The sequence below is a fragment of the Macaca mulatta genome, chromosome 6, assembly GCF_049350105.2.
Source record: "Macaca mulatta isolate MMU2019108-1 chromosome 6, T2T-MMU8v2.0, whole genome shotgun sequence".
In the NCBI taxonomy this organism is placed as follows: Eukaryota; Metazoa; Chordata; class Mammalia; order Primates; family Cercopithecidae; genus Macaca; species Macaca mulatta.
Window position 1 is genome coordinate 101,071,092 of NC_133411.1, and position 15,526 is coordinate 101,086,617.

The following is a 15,526-nucleotide window of genomic DNA, read 5'->3' on the forward strand; positions in this document are numbered from 1 at the left end:
GCTATGTTCTCTGTTAATGGAAACTGAAGTTTGTAAGAGTTTTAGGCCAAACATAAGAGGTAGGTATACCATTGTGTTTTTTTGCTCAGAAATTGTTAGCTACTTCCTCTGTTGTAAAACAAAGATGACAAAATTACATACTCCGCCTTGTATAATAGCAAATAGACACTTCTATCTTTGTAAAGTTTTTTTTAAGAACTTATTAGTTCTTGACACTGATAAATTGTTTTCCATGGTTGCAGTGTTACAAGGTACACAGAGATTTTGACTTTTCATAATTACTACTCTAGAAAAGAATGTTTTGTGGGGCATATTGTTATAAGGTTTCAGTTCTCTGATAGCTTTATTAAAAAGGGTTCTTTGAGCTTGGGACAGATATTGTCATTTGCTTCCCCTCCTCTCTCTGCTGTGGTCCAGCTGTCTCTGTAACAATGCTCGACTATTCTCAGGTGTCTCCAATAATGCAAAAGACGAGTATGAGTAGTGAGGGCCAGGTGTGCTTTTTCTATGAATTTAGCATTTCCTCCAAACCTGTCAGCATTTGAACTCTGGCAAAATAAAATCCCTCAAACGGACTCAAGCCATTTTGAGCTTGTCTTTGACTAGAAAGTGAAACTGAACCTATATTATCATCTTTCTTCACTAGTGGGAGCACTAGTTCCACTCAGCCAGGCCTCAGGATCTCCTTAAATGTATTCCTCCAGAGAAAATAAGGTAGTTTTCAGGTTCACTCATTGGCTCAGGTTGGCCACTCCTTTTTTCTTTGGAAGGAATATTGAAGAATCTGTAGTAGGGGATAATTGCACTGCAATTGTAATTTTGCTACATACTGAAAAAACTTAGGCACGGCTACTTACCTAAACCATTTCCACTTTCCTTGAAGGAAATCTTTCTACCTAATATAGTAACACTTAATTGACTAAAGCAGAACAGCAGTGTATTTTACTTTTTTAAAAATGGAGTAATAAATTTTCAGTGACATTTGGAGGTACGGATAATCATATAAATTTAAAAACCTGTCTTTACAAAATTACTGCTTGTGCATGTAATAGAACACTTTTGTTTGGTTTTTTGTTTTTTGTTTTTTTAAAGCTTAGAATGTCAGGGAAGAGCCCAATAAATTGAAACTCATTCGAGATCATTTACAATATTTGATTGTTTTTATTTTTTGATTCTTAACCCAGATCCCTCCTTTGAAAAGCACAGAATCAAGTTCCAGCAAACCTTTCATGGTGCTCTTAGTTTCTACATTATGTGATTGCTTTGGACATTTGATAGTTTTTATTTGCATGCTATTCTTTTAATGAGATTTTTCAATAGTATTTCTCAAACTTTAGCCATTCAGCTGAAATAAATCTGATGTGACTGCCTCTATACAAATTGCCACTATATAAAAGAAACTGAGGTACCAGAGGGTAACATTTTCACCAAAAAAAAAAAATAATGTTTTGTTTTCTTTCAGTTACACCAATCATCCCAGGAAAAAGAATTATAATTGAAAGGAATGACACTATTTTAAGAAAGAATTTACTACATTATTTTCTATCTGGTTTAAATTCATACTTGACTGAGCAATTGGAAAAGGCCGATCCTAGATACCCTAATCAAACCAATGAATAGACATCTGTACACACACTCACACTAGTGTGTGAAATCACGCTATTCATTTAAAGCCCCAGGATTTAAGCAAGTATTAATTTAATAATACCTGAGATGTTTTTCAAGAAGTATAATGGTAGCTGTCTTGTATTTCTGGAGCAAAAAGGTATAACTGCCTTATACCTTTTTGTTCTTAATGCTAAGCCAACATTATAAAACACTTAGGCCCATTTAACAAGTTTATTCGCTGAAATTACTGCCTTTGAATAACATTAATACAAATGTTGACTACTTTCAGCATAGGAGACCTTATATATGAGATGAAAGTGGAAAAAAATCTCCTGTGGTCCCTAGATAAGAGTTTACTTCTGAGTTTTTCTTAACTTGTAAATACAGATTAAAAATTTTATAAAAGATAATTTTTAGAAATGTATCAATTAAATTTGGCTCTCACTGTACTTCAACTCCAGATTTGATTTTAATATACAATCATTGCTTTGACCATTGCCTATAACAGGGTCATACAGTTGGTATTCAATATATCACAGAGTCCTTTAAAGAATCTCCCAACTCAGATTATCCTAGTGCATATAGAATGTTAAAAAATTGGAATTCCTACAGAACCTATATCAATCAGTTTGAGTCTGGAACAGTACCAGAATGAATGAGAAGTACTATTATGTTATTTTTGATAAGTGGGGAAAAAATTAAAAAGCACAAATATGCATTTATGAATTATCACCACTAATGGCAGTAATAGTTTAGAATATGAATAATGACTCAGTGAATTTACTAAAAGATACTAAAGGAATATAATAGTTCATAACATCTACAATGTTAGCAGTCCAAGTAGATATTAGAGTGACATTCAGTCTCGTCAGATAACTTGAAATATTTACATCACAAATCTCTCAAAATGAAGGCAAGTCAGGCAGCTCTCAAGACAGAATTGTACCTTATGTGAGAAGGGGAAATAAATAGTTAAGATTTTAACTATACATATTCTGTTTTCAGCCTGTGAATGTAGTAGTTTCTAAAAGCAATGAAGATTTCCCTGAATATCACTTTTGTGCCTCAAGCTAGTTCTTATTCCTCTAATTTCATTGGATGCTCACCCTTCCAGAGGTATTTTTATATAAGAGTCAGATAAGAGTCAGAGTTTCAGGAAGAAGCCTTGTTTGTTTAAACCAAATCTGTATTTCTCCAAGTGAAATATAATTTTTAAGAATATGCACACAATCCCTCATCAATCTCTGAACCACCGGAAAAAAAAAAAAGTGCTGATTATACATGGGAAAGATTATTGTCTTTTGTATTTAATGCAGTGAATGTGTAGTCAACATTACCATTGAACTAAACATCTGAAATTTGATACAGTGAAACAAACAAATTAGTCATCTGTTAATGGTTACTATCCACTAGATACATCTGAGGTTGTAGAATATCAGGCTTATAGACATTTGAGTACACATTGTCAGCACAGAACATAAAAGTCTCACATAAGGTATAATTGAACAGTTATCTCATCAATAAACTTTGTGTAGTAACACCATGTTCATGGAACATTATGTTTTTAGCAACAAACAGTGATGGTATGCGGGCTGAAGCATGTCATTTTAAACATGATACATTAAATAAAGCATGTTGAGGTCAAAGCCTTTCTGTAGAAAGGGAATTTAATTGACATTCAAGCATAGTATATAAACAGATCAAAATAGTTCTATTATAAGAAATAGTATTTAACAACTTATCTCTAAAATAAAAATACTTTAAAAATCAGCTTCAATGAGATTACACTTATTGTTAAAGAATCTTCCTTTAGAGTGAAATATACATTCTTTTAGCTTTTCTATAATTTTTCCAGTATAACCCTCACTTTTACCCCATCCAAGTTTATTATTAATAAAGTAGTGCAAAGCATTGTCTGCTGCAATTTCAACTGAGTGTAATCCCCTACCAAGTCAGGGAAGTAATACATTCTCAACTAACCAAGTTATTTTTTTTCCACAGTTATGCTCCCTTAGTATACCAGGGAGTGAGATACAAAAACTACTTTAAGAGTCTTGGGAATGCAATTTTTAAGTATAGATTCTATGATAATAGTGAAACATTGATAAAGGCAACCACCACCCCCAAGCAGTTTATTTTACAAAACAGGTTTTCATGCATAATCAAGAATGATTTTTTTTAATAAATGAATGTAGTGAAGCACTGGCATATCACTTAGCACACTGAATTCTCTACATTAAAATTCACACTAATAACAAAATCATAGTATGAATTAAAGCATTTCAGTAATCTAATGAGAAAGCAGATTTTTTTTTTTTTTTTCTGAGAGCACTTGAGTATTAAAATATTTTTAGATGCACAGATACAATCTGACACCAAAAGCGATATGGATGTAGTTTGCTAGTATTTTTGATAACTGTACTTACTGGGTTGCTAATTTGCTAACTATGTATAAATTAAAGTAGTGGTAGGTATAAAAATTCAGATAGGCAATCGTTTATAAACTGGCAGTATTTATGTTGTGTAGTCCTGTAGAGATTTTAAGGTTTTAGATGGAATGATTGAAATTCTATAAAGAAAACTTTCTAACCTTCTGAGTATTGATTCTCTTGAGGGAGTGAATGTACCTTCACTTATTAGCTTAAAATCAGCCTAGTCATACCTAAGTAATTTGCACAGGAGTGAATGTCGGGATCTAAAGCCAGAATATATGTTAAATTGAAATGCATCCATTCCATTATTTAGGCTTTGGTATTTCCCTCCCTTTTGAAATGTATAAAACATAGAAAACTGTAATGGATTACTTTTTAGATAAAAAAGTCACATTAAAAAAAAAAACGTTAAAATCAAATTGACATTTACAATTGATGTAGATTTAATCAGAGCACAGGTGAGTAATCCACTTGTAATTAGATAAGGATATATCTTCCAATGTTATCATTCTTATATTTGTTCTTTCAGTGTGTTATATTATTTTCCACAGCTAACAAGGCTTTCACACAGCAGTAGCAAAACCTTTATCAAGTTGAGTCTGTACAATAGAAGTATATTTTCAAAGACATATGCCTTTGTACACTATTTACAAATTCTCTCGATCATGATAAAAAGGCAAAATAAATAAAAATCTGAAAGAAAGGAAATGCTGCTCAGGCTGAGGGCTTTTTCTTTTATCTTCCCAAACAGATGCTGGTCTCCTCAGTGCTGGAAGCTGGCTAGCCAAGATTGTTTTTCTTTCTTTTATATGGGCTATGAGAAGGATCTGGTTTCAGTTCTTGGTATTGCACCTGTTTAAACAGAGTTCAGAAGAAGACTGGTCAGGTGGCCACTTTCTGGCAAAGAAAGGAAAAGCAAAGGAATGAGAGACTGTGCTGGGGGGAAGAAAGTGCTCATTCTAGAAGCTGTATGGAATCTGCAGCTGAGATGCAGAAAGCAGTAGAGTGACAGAGCAAGAATAAGGGAAATCCTGTTGGAAACTACATGGAGCCCTGATGTGAACTTTAGTAATGGTCGTCACTGTCTGTAACACATTACATTAAAAGCAAAACCATCTACATCGATTTTAAAGGGCTCGATAATGGTTTTTTACAGTTTATCGTGTATTTACAATTTATCATGTGTTTAACACAGTCTTAATCTCCATCCAGGCCACTGTCATGTCATAGCAAATGAAAAAGGTATCACTGTAACCCAGCTTCAGGATTTTAATTTAAAAACAAACAAACCTTCTTTTATTTTGAAAACAGCTGATGGTTAATGGGCATTAACCTCAAAGGATTAAAAGGATTTTTGAGATAAGCAGTCAGCTTTCTTCTCCTCACTGATCTCCAAAATATACTTCTTTAAAACTTACTTGTAATTCTTGCAAATTCTGGAAAGATTTTTTTTCTTAAATGTCCACTGGCATATTTTGCTTTCATCATCTAATATTCCTGTTTCCTCCCCTCAGGTCATACACCCCGTCACAAACTCCAGCTGAACTAACTTGGACAGGAGGATCTTCCCTAACAGCTCTGGTAGGTTCTTTATGCAGCTGCTCTTTCTCCCGTTGTCTAAGTTCTTCTTGGATAACACCCCAAGTAGGCTAAATTTCTGACTGGTAAAATCTGCTACACAGGCTTTATTAATTTTACTCAGCTCTTCTAAAGCCTTTGAAATAAGAAGGATATAAAAGCTAAAACCCAGTACCACACTACATTAAAATAGCAGTAATAACGAAACCTACATACCACTTGTACATCTGAAGGGACTCTGGAAAGGAAGTCGAGTAGTTCATTGTTATCAATTGCATATGGACTCCGAAGCTTTTTTGTAAATTTATTGATGCCTGAAACAAAGTTGGAGTTAAACAAAGCACATTTTTGTCAAAAGTGTTGTAGTAATTTGAAGATCTAATTTGTATGCCAATGACTCAGTGAACCAGTACACCCAATTTTTTCCCTCTCCTTTTTTTTCTCCTTCATTTCTTCCTCCTTCCCAGCTCAGCTGCTGCTTTTTCACTTTGTACTTCAGTAGCTTCTTCCAAGCAGGAAAGGCTTTCTATGTGGGAAATAAAGGAGGTGCCCTGGGGGTAATTAGCAATATCTGGCTTTTTTCCCCCCGTGTTACAGTCTACTTAGAAGCCTTGCTTGAGTGTTTCATTTATGATGAAACTTGCTTTCCTACTTTTTGGGTTAAGATTGTTAAGGCAAGATGTCTAACTTATTTGGTTTCCCCTTTTCCAAAAGATGCACCTTTTTGGAGGTGGGGGTGTGTGCTGCTGTTATGCCAGCTAAATGTTTAGAAGACACATGATGTTTATTTTTTTCAAACCTGAAATGAAAAGGTTTGCCCCCAACTTTGTAAAAAAAATAAACATGTTTACATGAAATCAACAAATTGGTAAAAACTGAGCCATAAACTAGAGCATCCTGCCTCCTCTTCAGGGAGTTCATGCAGAATAAACTTCTGGAATCTTGATTTTGGTCCGTCTCCTCATGTAAGACCTATGTCTTAAATTTCTGGCTAATATTTCAGCAATCACCTACCACTAAAGGAATACTGTTCTTGTTTTATTTTGTTTGATGAAACAAGAGGCCCAAACACATTCTGCAAAATTACTTTTAAGACAGCTAGTCAGTGAGGGCACTGCAGGTTACACAGCTAGATGTCTGCCCTGGGCTCCAGTTTCTGCGAACCTGGGAGAACAGGGCATTCACCACCACCTGCTGCAACAGAGATGACTCCCCAAGCCAAGGCAAGGTAGATTCGAGTTAATAAACCGCCACACATGATATTCTACCCTAATTTTTTCTGTAAAGCAGCATCTAACGGGAAAAAAAAAGATGAACATACAATAGGAAGCAAGAACGTAGTAGAAATTATTGTTCCCTTATATAATGAAAGTGCTGGCTAAATTGAATTTCTTTGAATTATAGAAATTAGGAAAGGAAAAAATAATTACCATTTCCCCCACCTCTCACCCAGACTGTAAGGGTAATTATAGTGATAATAAGGGGTAAAAGGGCTTCCTCAATATATGGCAAGTTGGGCCAAAAAGACTATTACTGGAAATAGTAATCTTCAAAAGTTGAGGGCTTGGAGTCATCAGACTTGAACTCACTTTATTCCAATATATTTCTTCAAAAGCCTTAAAAAGAAAAGAATTTTGCTTTCAGTGTAAGCACATGCTTTCCGAAGCTGAGACTCATTTTGGTTCTTTGCATTTTGTATTTGATTTGTTTTAGCAATCTTAGGTGTATGCGTAAGCGGGTGAGGGGTAAGTAGAGAATTCTTCTACCCAGTCTTGTTTATATATTATTAATGTTATAGTAGATCCTAGAGACTGAAAATTGTTTTCCAAACCAAGAATTTTGTCAGGAAAGAAAACAAAAAAGAAGAATGCTGCAACTGACAGTCTCCTAAATGAAGCCCAGGTGCATAAGAATCGTTGGCATGCAGCATAGTTGCATTAAAAATTAGGACTGAAAAAAACCACCTTTAACGTAGGTCTTCATAGAAACATTCTTGTTTAGTACACATAAAAGGATCTTTTTGTTCCTAAGGAACCTGCAAGTACCGAGGACCCTTTTCCCGAATGCTAAAGGTGACCTCTTAAACAGGCAGCCATGTATAGTACCATGTTTACATATACTTCCATAAGATAAAATACAACAGCAAGAAAAGCATATTTTCCTAAATGCACCATATGGATTGAAAGGATTGAAATGCCTCTGTTTGTATATCAATGGTGAAAATAAATCAGAGGGATATCTAGACAAAGCTACACTTTGATATATGAAGAATCTGCACAGCTAACATGTTTATAGTATGATGAAGCCTAGTGTGCCAGATAAGAAAAATACATTTTGCAGGTAGACCTAAATCTTTATACTGTTGTGATTTTTAACTGACCTGTCTCCTTTCATCATGGAGTAGCTTCATGACCATAAATACAGGGAACCGCTGACAGTATAACTCATCTCTTAAACCTAGTTTGTTCCTAGCAGCTAAGACAGTTTAGAGGAGTGGGGGAGGCTTTACTTACCCCAGACAAGGACAATGTATCTCAGCGGAATGCAGTACAGGATGACTGTGAACACACAGAGGGCTACAATGGCCAGCCAGCTTAAGAATGGGACGGTCCAGTTGAAAGTGCTGAATGGAAAATTAACACATCAGCAATCTGAGTACTTCATACTTTTTTCAAATACTAAAATACATAATGATTCTTACTTGGGACCTAGTTAGTCTGCATTTCTCTCTGGAATAGATTCCAGTTGTAATAGGTTATCAGAGGACCCAGGCTAGCCATAATCTGCTCAGTTGCATGAAGACAGGGCCCAGGTAAACAGTCTTGCTGCCAACTCTTCCAGATTGTTCCAGGTGACTTCAGAGTCTAAAGCCATTGTGCTACTTGGGTGACTCCCCACATGAAAGAAGATCTTTATTTTTCTACTGCTAAGACTAGTACCCATCCTTGTTTTCTCTGGCTTTTCAGAGGGGAATGCCTCTGGACCCACCATTCTTCCTTCTATCAACTCTCGGTATTCCCCACATTGGGAATAAAATGTTGCCAGCAACTCTTGGTAGATGTAAATCTTACATGGTTGTGTAAAAAAATCCTCTGAATGTTAGAATTCCTTAGAGGAATACTCACTTGTCCTACCTCAGCTATATTTCAAATAGAACTGGAAATCAGGAAAGAGGAATAGAACAGTTAGCTTTGCAAAACTTCACTTCTTATCATTGCCCTTCTTCCCAGAAATACATATATAATTAATAAAATCAGCATTGCTTACTATTATCTCTCATGTACTTCTTGTAAAGGACAGCATTCTGGCAGAAGTAATTGGTAACATAGACAGCTGGGTCAGAGAAGGCTGCAAGACTCAGTATTGACAAGACATGATAACAAATGGAAATGAGACCAATGAACAGAAGAAGTTACAAAAAAAAAAAGTACTGAGGAGATAGGAAGGAATTTACTGAGACAAAAAGAAAAATGAAGACAAAGGCAAAAACTATGATGTAAAAATGTTTTTAAAAGAGTAGAAAAATCAAGGAAATGGAACATGGGAAGATTATAATCACTTAAGGCTTTTTGGTGGAAGCCAGTCTGGTACTTCTTAAGAGTGTGCCAAAATTATAAAGAAAATAGAAACACTGTGTAGATCCTCCAGGGTTGGGCATATAAATATATCACCATTTACAGGCATACCATTGCATTCTTTGAAATTTCTCCTAAGTGTTCATCCACTAAAGGGGAACTAACATATCATGTCGTCTGACCCTTTAGCATGAGAGCCAAGAAGTTAGCCAATCTGTATTCAAAGCCTAGATTCTGTTATGTGGATTTAGCTGAGTCAAAACCCTTTCCCCATTTATAAAATGGGGATAGTTTATTCTGTCAAGGAAGACGGGTTGTGGTGGTAACATGCTTATGTGAATCAAGGTGAAATTATCAGAACTAATCAACTCAAGGAATCTCATTTATGGCACTATTTTCTTACGAGACAGTGAGAAGGCCCCTAAGACACTTCAGCAAAACATATTGTTCATGTAGATAAATGTTAGTGTTTTTTATTTCTTCTAATTTCCTGGTATTGTATATTGTACTTACTTGAGGTGAGTTTATTTTCAGGGCAATTTTGACCCAATAAAGGATGATTGCTAAAAGATTTTCTTCCATACAATGCCTCAGCATAATACTTAGGAATTAGTTGTTCCTTAGCTTTGTAGCATGTAGCTTGCTTTTTGTCTCTCTCTAGGTCAAAATTGTTTCCTGAAATTTTTTTCTACTAAAAGAGCCAATGTTGGGTCAATCTGGTTATCCTATTTTCAGTAATCCTTGGGATCTGGCTTTTCTGTCTTTGTCTTCTTCCTCTTATGGTCAAGAGTGAGCATCTGTAACTCATCAGGTAAAGGATCATGCCTTCCCTTCCGATGGACACCTGTGCCTCCCTTGCTTCTGCTTGCTTGTGGAGAGAACAGAAGGCTAAGGGATCTGCTTGTTTTCATGTGGCTCAGCTTAGAGTCATCCATCACACAACTCCATGTGTGAGGGCACTGGCTCTTCACTCAGAAAACCTTCCTTCTGGGCAGCCCCACTGAAGAATTCCCTGTGTTCTCCTTACTCCTATTGGAAGGATAAATGGCAAAGAATCCCCACCAGTGTAGCTGTTAGAAAAATAAAATAAAATAAAACTGCCCTTTTCTATTTCTGCACTCTGCATTATGGAATCTAAATCTAGAATATGATCTTCCCCCAAAAGGGATGCAATTCAAGAAAGTTCTGGAATGATTATTTAGTAACAAGACATGGTAATTATAGAGCCCTTTCATTTTGTGCTTAAAGATTGCTTCTGAATCTGCTTTCTGGATAGATGCTTTTAATTCCATGTGACCCCAGGAGAATTTCTCTTTTTTAGCATTCAAAAGATCATTTTGCGGGAGAGATGGCTCCTCCAAGACTCACTGGCTCCTGTGCCATCTTCCTGTACCTTAGCATAGGAAGTTCTGCAAAACCCAGGTTTCCCTAAGGCTGAACCACTGCCAAGATCTGGTGGTCATATCCCTCAGCCAGTCATGTTTTCCAGCCAAGCATCTGTTCTGAGGCCTTGTACCACCTAGAGTTACAAAGGAGCTTCTTCCTCTCAGGCGTTCACCGCCTGATCCATGGTATTTTGGTATAAATCAGATGTTTTTGTCGGGTATAAGAACACTGTGTACCCCAGATAAAAGACAACACTCAATGAGGAAATGCCCCAAATTCAGGGCTTCACACTGTTTCAGTGGATAGCGTGTAGAGGACAGGTAAACATTCTTGGAGATGAGAGGAAGAAGGAGAAAGAAAAGATATGGGAATGGTCTTCAGAAGGCCAAGACTGAATGTTTCCTAAAGGCACATCTGGGAGTGAGAGGGGGGCTGTTCTGTCTAATATAATGTAAGAAAGTGGAAACTCAGCACCTACACATGCGGAAATATATTAAACAAAAAATTATACAAAATAAAATGCATTATCCCTTGCAACATGACAGGTACCAGATGAATGACTCACACCTTTAGTTTAAATAATTTACTCCTTTCAAATTCTGTGTATGCCCAAGGATTCAGATCTGTAGAAAACTTTTGGTTATGAATAACAAACAATGAATAGATACATTAAACTAAGAAAATAAAGGTTTCTCCAGAATTTGGCACCCCTTCTTGAATAGACCATTAGCAATCATTATGTAGGCCAATTTTTACATAATTTAGAAGTATGAGGGTCTTAGTATATCTTTTAACTAATAATTGTTGTAAATACACTTTTTAAAAAAACATTGTTTTAGATAAAACATAAGTATATAAGATTAAGAATGTAAGTTTCTTAATTTTGCATTAGAGCTCAGTGAAGCTCTATTTCTTCATTTTAAAGTCAAGGAAAAGGAATGCTGTTTTTATAATTTTAAAAATTGTGTGTATTTTCTAAATGAAAGAGCATTAGTTTATTGATAATTATGGATCTCAGCTATTTAAATACAAACTTGAAAAAAATACTTTTGCAGGGTACCATAAATACAATTTTGAAAAAAATTTACTGTCACTTGATGAAAATATAACTAGACCAATAATAAAATGCAGGTGTATCTTAATTACCTGAAGTCCTCATTTAGCTTGGTTTATTTTTTTCCTATCACAATTTCATATTCCGTTTAAGAACAAAGTCTTTCACAGTGAAAAATGTGCTAAAATTTAGGACGGTGTTATTTCTTCAAAGCTACAAGTATGACTTCTTTCCAACCAATATGTTCTAAATTTCAGGAAGGAAATTGACAGAACTTTCATAAAGCCAAAGACTGGCAGAAATAAAGTAAATAATGATGAAACTGAGCAATAGAGCACCCAGAAAGAGTGTCCCCTGCCAAAAAGAATGTGGCATTTCACCCTTCGAGAAACAAATGGACACCCTGTCCCACAGAAGACCGGGGCTCACATGTCACCGTCACTCACTTCTTTATCCTTTCGCCAAAGGAAGCCACTTCATCTAGGATGTTCTGGACACTGACACAAACCTCCTGGATGGCATAGATTTTATTTATAAATCCCTTTTTTTCACTGTCCTAAAATGCAATAAAAAAGAAATTCTGTATGAGTAAAGGTATTCTTCATTGCTTGAATTATTTCTGTTGTCCCTGTCTTGCATTTTTAAACTTAACTTCATTTTTGTGTGTATATAAATGGATAATTGGAACCCATGAAAATACCAGGATTTTAAGGAACATGAGGAGAAAGGGGACCCAGCGTCATGGATTTGTACTTATAAAGATAGCTGCAAAGCAAGAGCCTTGGGTTCCTTTGCTCTTGCTCTGATGAGCAGAACATACATTTGGGGGAGGAAGGTATAAGAGAGAGGGGAGGTCCCAGAATTACCAAACCCGGATTCTACAGTGCTTCTGGATTCACCGAGACATACCTTAGCGGACCCAGTTTCTTGACCCCACCGCCCATAAACCTAACTTTTGTTGTGGCTCTAGATATTTCAGCAGCAGAGAATGCTGGATGCACTTGAGATTTGTGAGCAATGAAAACTGAAAAAAAAAAAAAAAAAAAAAAAAAAAAAACCCCACCAAAACCCGGAATCTACTATGTGGATACTACTTAGATCATATACAAACTAAGCCTGACCTCCTTCTTAAAAATAATAGTCATATATTTTATACAGTAGTATATGCTGTATTAGGTTCTAACTAAACATTTTTTCCCCTTTTTGGTGCTTAGTTCATTTTAAAACACTGAATTTAAGCAAAGCTGGTGTGCTCCAGGTCACGGATGGGCGGAGATTGAGCATTAAATTTAAGCACCTAGAGAGTGGAGTGACCTTAGGAGAAATGTGCATATTTTGCAATTTTAGACTCAAAGGAAGAAACAGTGGTGGCCTTTCACAATTGAAAATTCTGCTTAGTAGCCTGGCATCACAGGCACTTGCCTAGGCTGTTTGGTGGAGACCATCCAACCCTGATTCTATGACTCCATTCCTCCATGCCAGCTTGAATATCTATGGAAATGTAGATCCAATTTCATTACTTTAACTTCTTTTGAACACTTGCACACTATGCCAGAACACTTGAGACCTCATGTGGCAGTCAGTGCTTGCTGAAAGCAGCCAGGAAGCTAGAATAATAATGTCATGTTGCACATTTACATACTGACTTTCATTTCAGAAGAGTCTAAAGCACTCTACACTGTGAACACTTGGCCAGGGCTGGCATCCCGCCACCTCAGAAACTGCAGGCAAGTGAATGACAGATGTGTGTGCCTCCTCCAAGGACAACAGGGTACACTGGGACCAAGGACATGGAGGCCAGTTTTATAACGATCTTTGGTATAGATACCAGTTACTTAGAGTCTTAATTTTAAATTTAATTCACATGGGAGAAATGTGTCTATTATTCATCTTGCTTATGCCAAAATGGATTGTCAATTAGGTAGACAAGACGCATAAAGCTTAAATAGTATTGGGAACAGTTAGCTACTCAGGGTTCCCTATTGTCTTCAGAAGTCACCATTCACTTGTCATGACAGACGTTGGTCCATCAATTTATCTTTCACACTCTCCAGTAAAAAAAAAAAAAAAAAAAAGTTAGAAAAAAAAAAGTTAGTTTCACCTATACAATTGTGCACGTTAGAGTAAAATGAGTAACCAGTGGCTTTTTCCTGTTCCTTTCAAAACTAGAAAGTTGGTCTGCCCCAACTGTGTGTCCCTTAGTGTTCTCAAGCACCAGCTAAGTTCATTTATGTCTGTGAAGCAAAGTACTCATAAATATTTATCCACATACGGAGTAAGTCAAACTGGAGTTGAAGCATGCTGGTTGTACAATGGAAGTCCATTGAGAATGTCTTTCACCTCAAAATTATGTGAAAAAATATTTCACAGAAACAAAATATATGAAATACCTAGGTAAAACTTCAGCAGGAAATGTACAAAATATATAAAGTTTTTTTTTTTCAGTTGAATATATAGGCTTAATGAAATTTCAAGCAAATCCTAATGTTTAGATTGGAGAAAACGGGGAGAACTTAATAGTGTTTTTAAAGTTTGTTGGACAAATAAATAGGTAACTAGCTAAGAAATTTTACAAAAGAGTAATCATGAGAAGGCATTCACTGTACCCGATATTTAATTAAAATGAGATATGGGCATCAAAAGACTGGTATATGATAAGGTGCCATGCACAAAGGAAATAAGTATTGTTACTGGGCATTTAACTGGGGAAAGTTATGTTAGATCCTACCTAAAATAGACATTCACATCTGAGATAGCCAAAATCTATCTTAATATCTGTCTCAAATAGCCCCCAATACATTCCATATTAATGTTAAGAAGTTTTTTTAAAAACAGTATCTACCATAATGAAGTTGGCTTCATCCCTGGGATGCAAGGCTGATTCAACATACACAAATGAATAAATTCATCACATAAACAGAACTAAAAACAAAAACCACATGATTATCTCAATAGACGCGAAAAAGGCCTTCAATAAAATTCAACATCCCTTCAAGTTAAAAACTCAAACTAGGTATTGATGGAACATACCTCAAAATAATAAGGACCATTTATGACAAACCCACAGCCAATATCATACTGAATGGGCAAAAGCTGGAAGTATTCCCCTTGAAATCTGGCACAAGATAAGGATGCCCTCTCTCACCACTCCTACTCAACATAGTATTGGAAGTTCTGGTCAGGGCAATCAGGCAAGAGAGAAATAAAGGGTATTCACATAGGAACATAGGAAGTTAAACTGTCTGTTTGCAGATGACATGATCCTGTATCTAGAAAACCCTATTGTCTCAATCCTAAAGTTTCTTAAGCTGATAAGCAACTTCAGCAAAGTCTCAGGATATAAAAATCAATGTGCAAAATTGCTAGCATTCCTATACACCAACAGTAGACAAGTAGAGAGCCAAATCATGAATCAACTCCCATTCACAATTGCTACAAAGAGAATAAAATACCTAGGAATACAGCTAACAAGGGAAGGCAAGGACCTCTTCAAGGAGAACCACAAACCACTGCTCAAGGAAATCAGAGGACACAAACAAGTGGGAAAATATTTCATGCTCATGTATAGGAAGAATCATTATTGTGAAAATGGCCATACTACCCAAAGTAATTTATAGATTCAATGCTATTCCCATCAAACTACCACTGACATTCTTCACAGAATTAGAAAAAAACTTCTTTAAAATTAATATGGAACCAAAAAAGAGCCCATATAGCTAAGACAATCCTAAGCAAAAAGAACAAAGCTGGAGGCATCATGCTACCTGACTTCAAACTATATTACAAGGCTACAGTAACCAAAACAGCATGGTACTGGTACAAAAACAGACACATACAGCAACAGAATAGAAAAGAGATCTCAGAAATAAGACCGCACATCTACAACCATCTGA

The 15,526-nt window shown here is 35.9% G+C and overlaps 1 protein-coding gene and 1 long non-coding RNA gene across 9 annotated transcripts in view; one reads left to right on the forward strand and one right to left on the reverse strand.

Moving 5' to 3' along the window:
• Positions 1–1,298: 1,298 nt before the first annotated feature.
• The window catches only part of MCTP1 (multiple C2 and transmembrane domain containing 1), a 596,052-nt gene continuing 581,824 nt past the window's right edge, over positions 1,299–15,526 (reverse strand). For all 8 annotated transcript variants that reach the window (XM_015140441.3, XM_015140440.3, XM_028850075.2 and 5 more), the window contains 4 exons: positions 12,080–12,189; positions 8,132–8,241; positions 5,835–5,932; positions 1,299–4,892 (listed from right to left, as the gene is read on the reverse strand). In XM_015140441.3, coding sequence (XP_014995927.2) covers positions 4,821–4,892; positions 5,835–5,932; positions 8,132–8,241; positions 12,080–12,189 — 390 coding nt within the window. In that variant the 3' untranslated portion in view covers positions 1,299–4,820. The remainder of the gene's footprint in view (positions 4,893–5,834; positions 5,933–8,131; positions 8,242–12,079; positions 12,190–15,526) is intronic.
• LOC144341466 (uncharacterized) lies at positions 3,614–12,226 on the forward strand. Its single transcript, XR_013418426.1, has 2 exons — positions 3,614–5,621; positions 11,891–12,226. It is a non-coding gene; the product is annotated as an uncharacterized LOC144341466 (long non-coding RNA).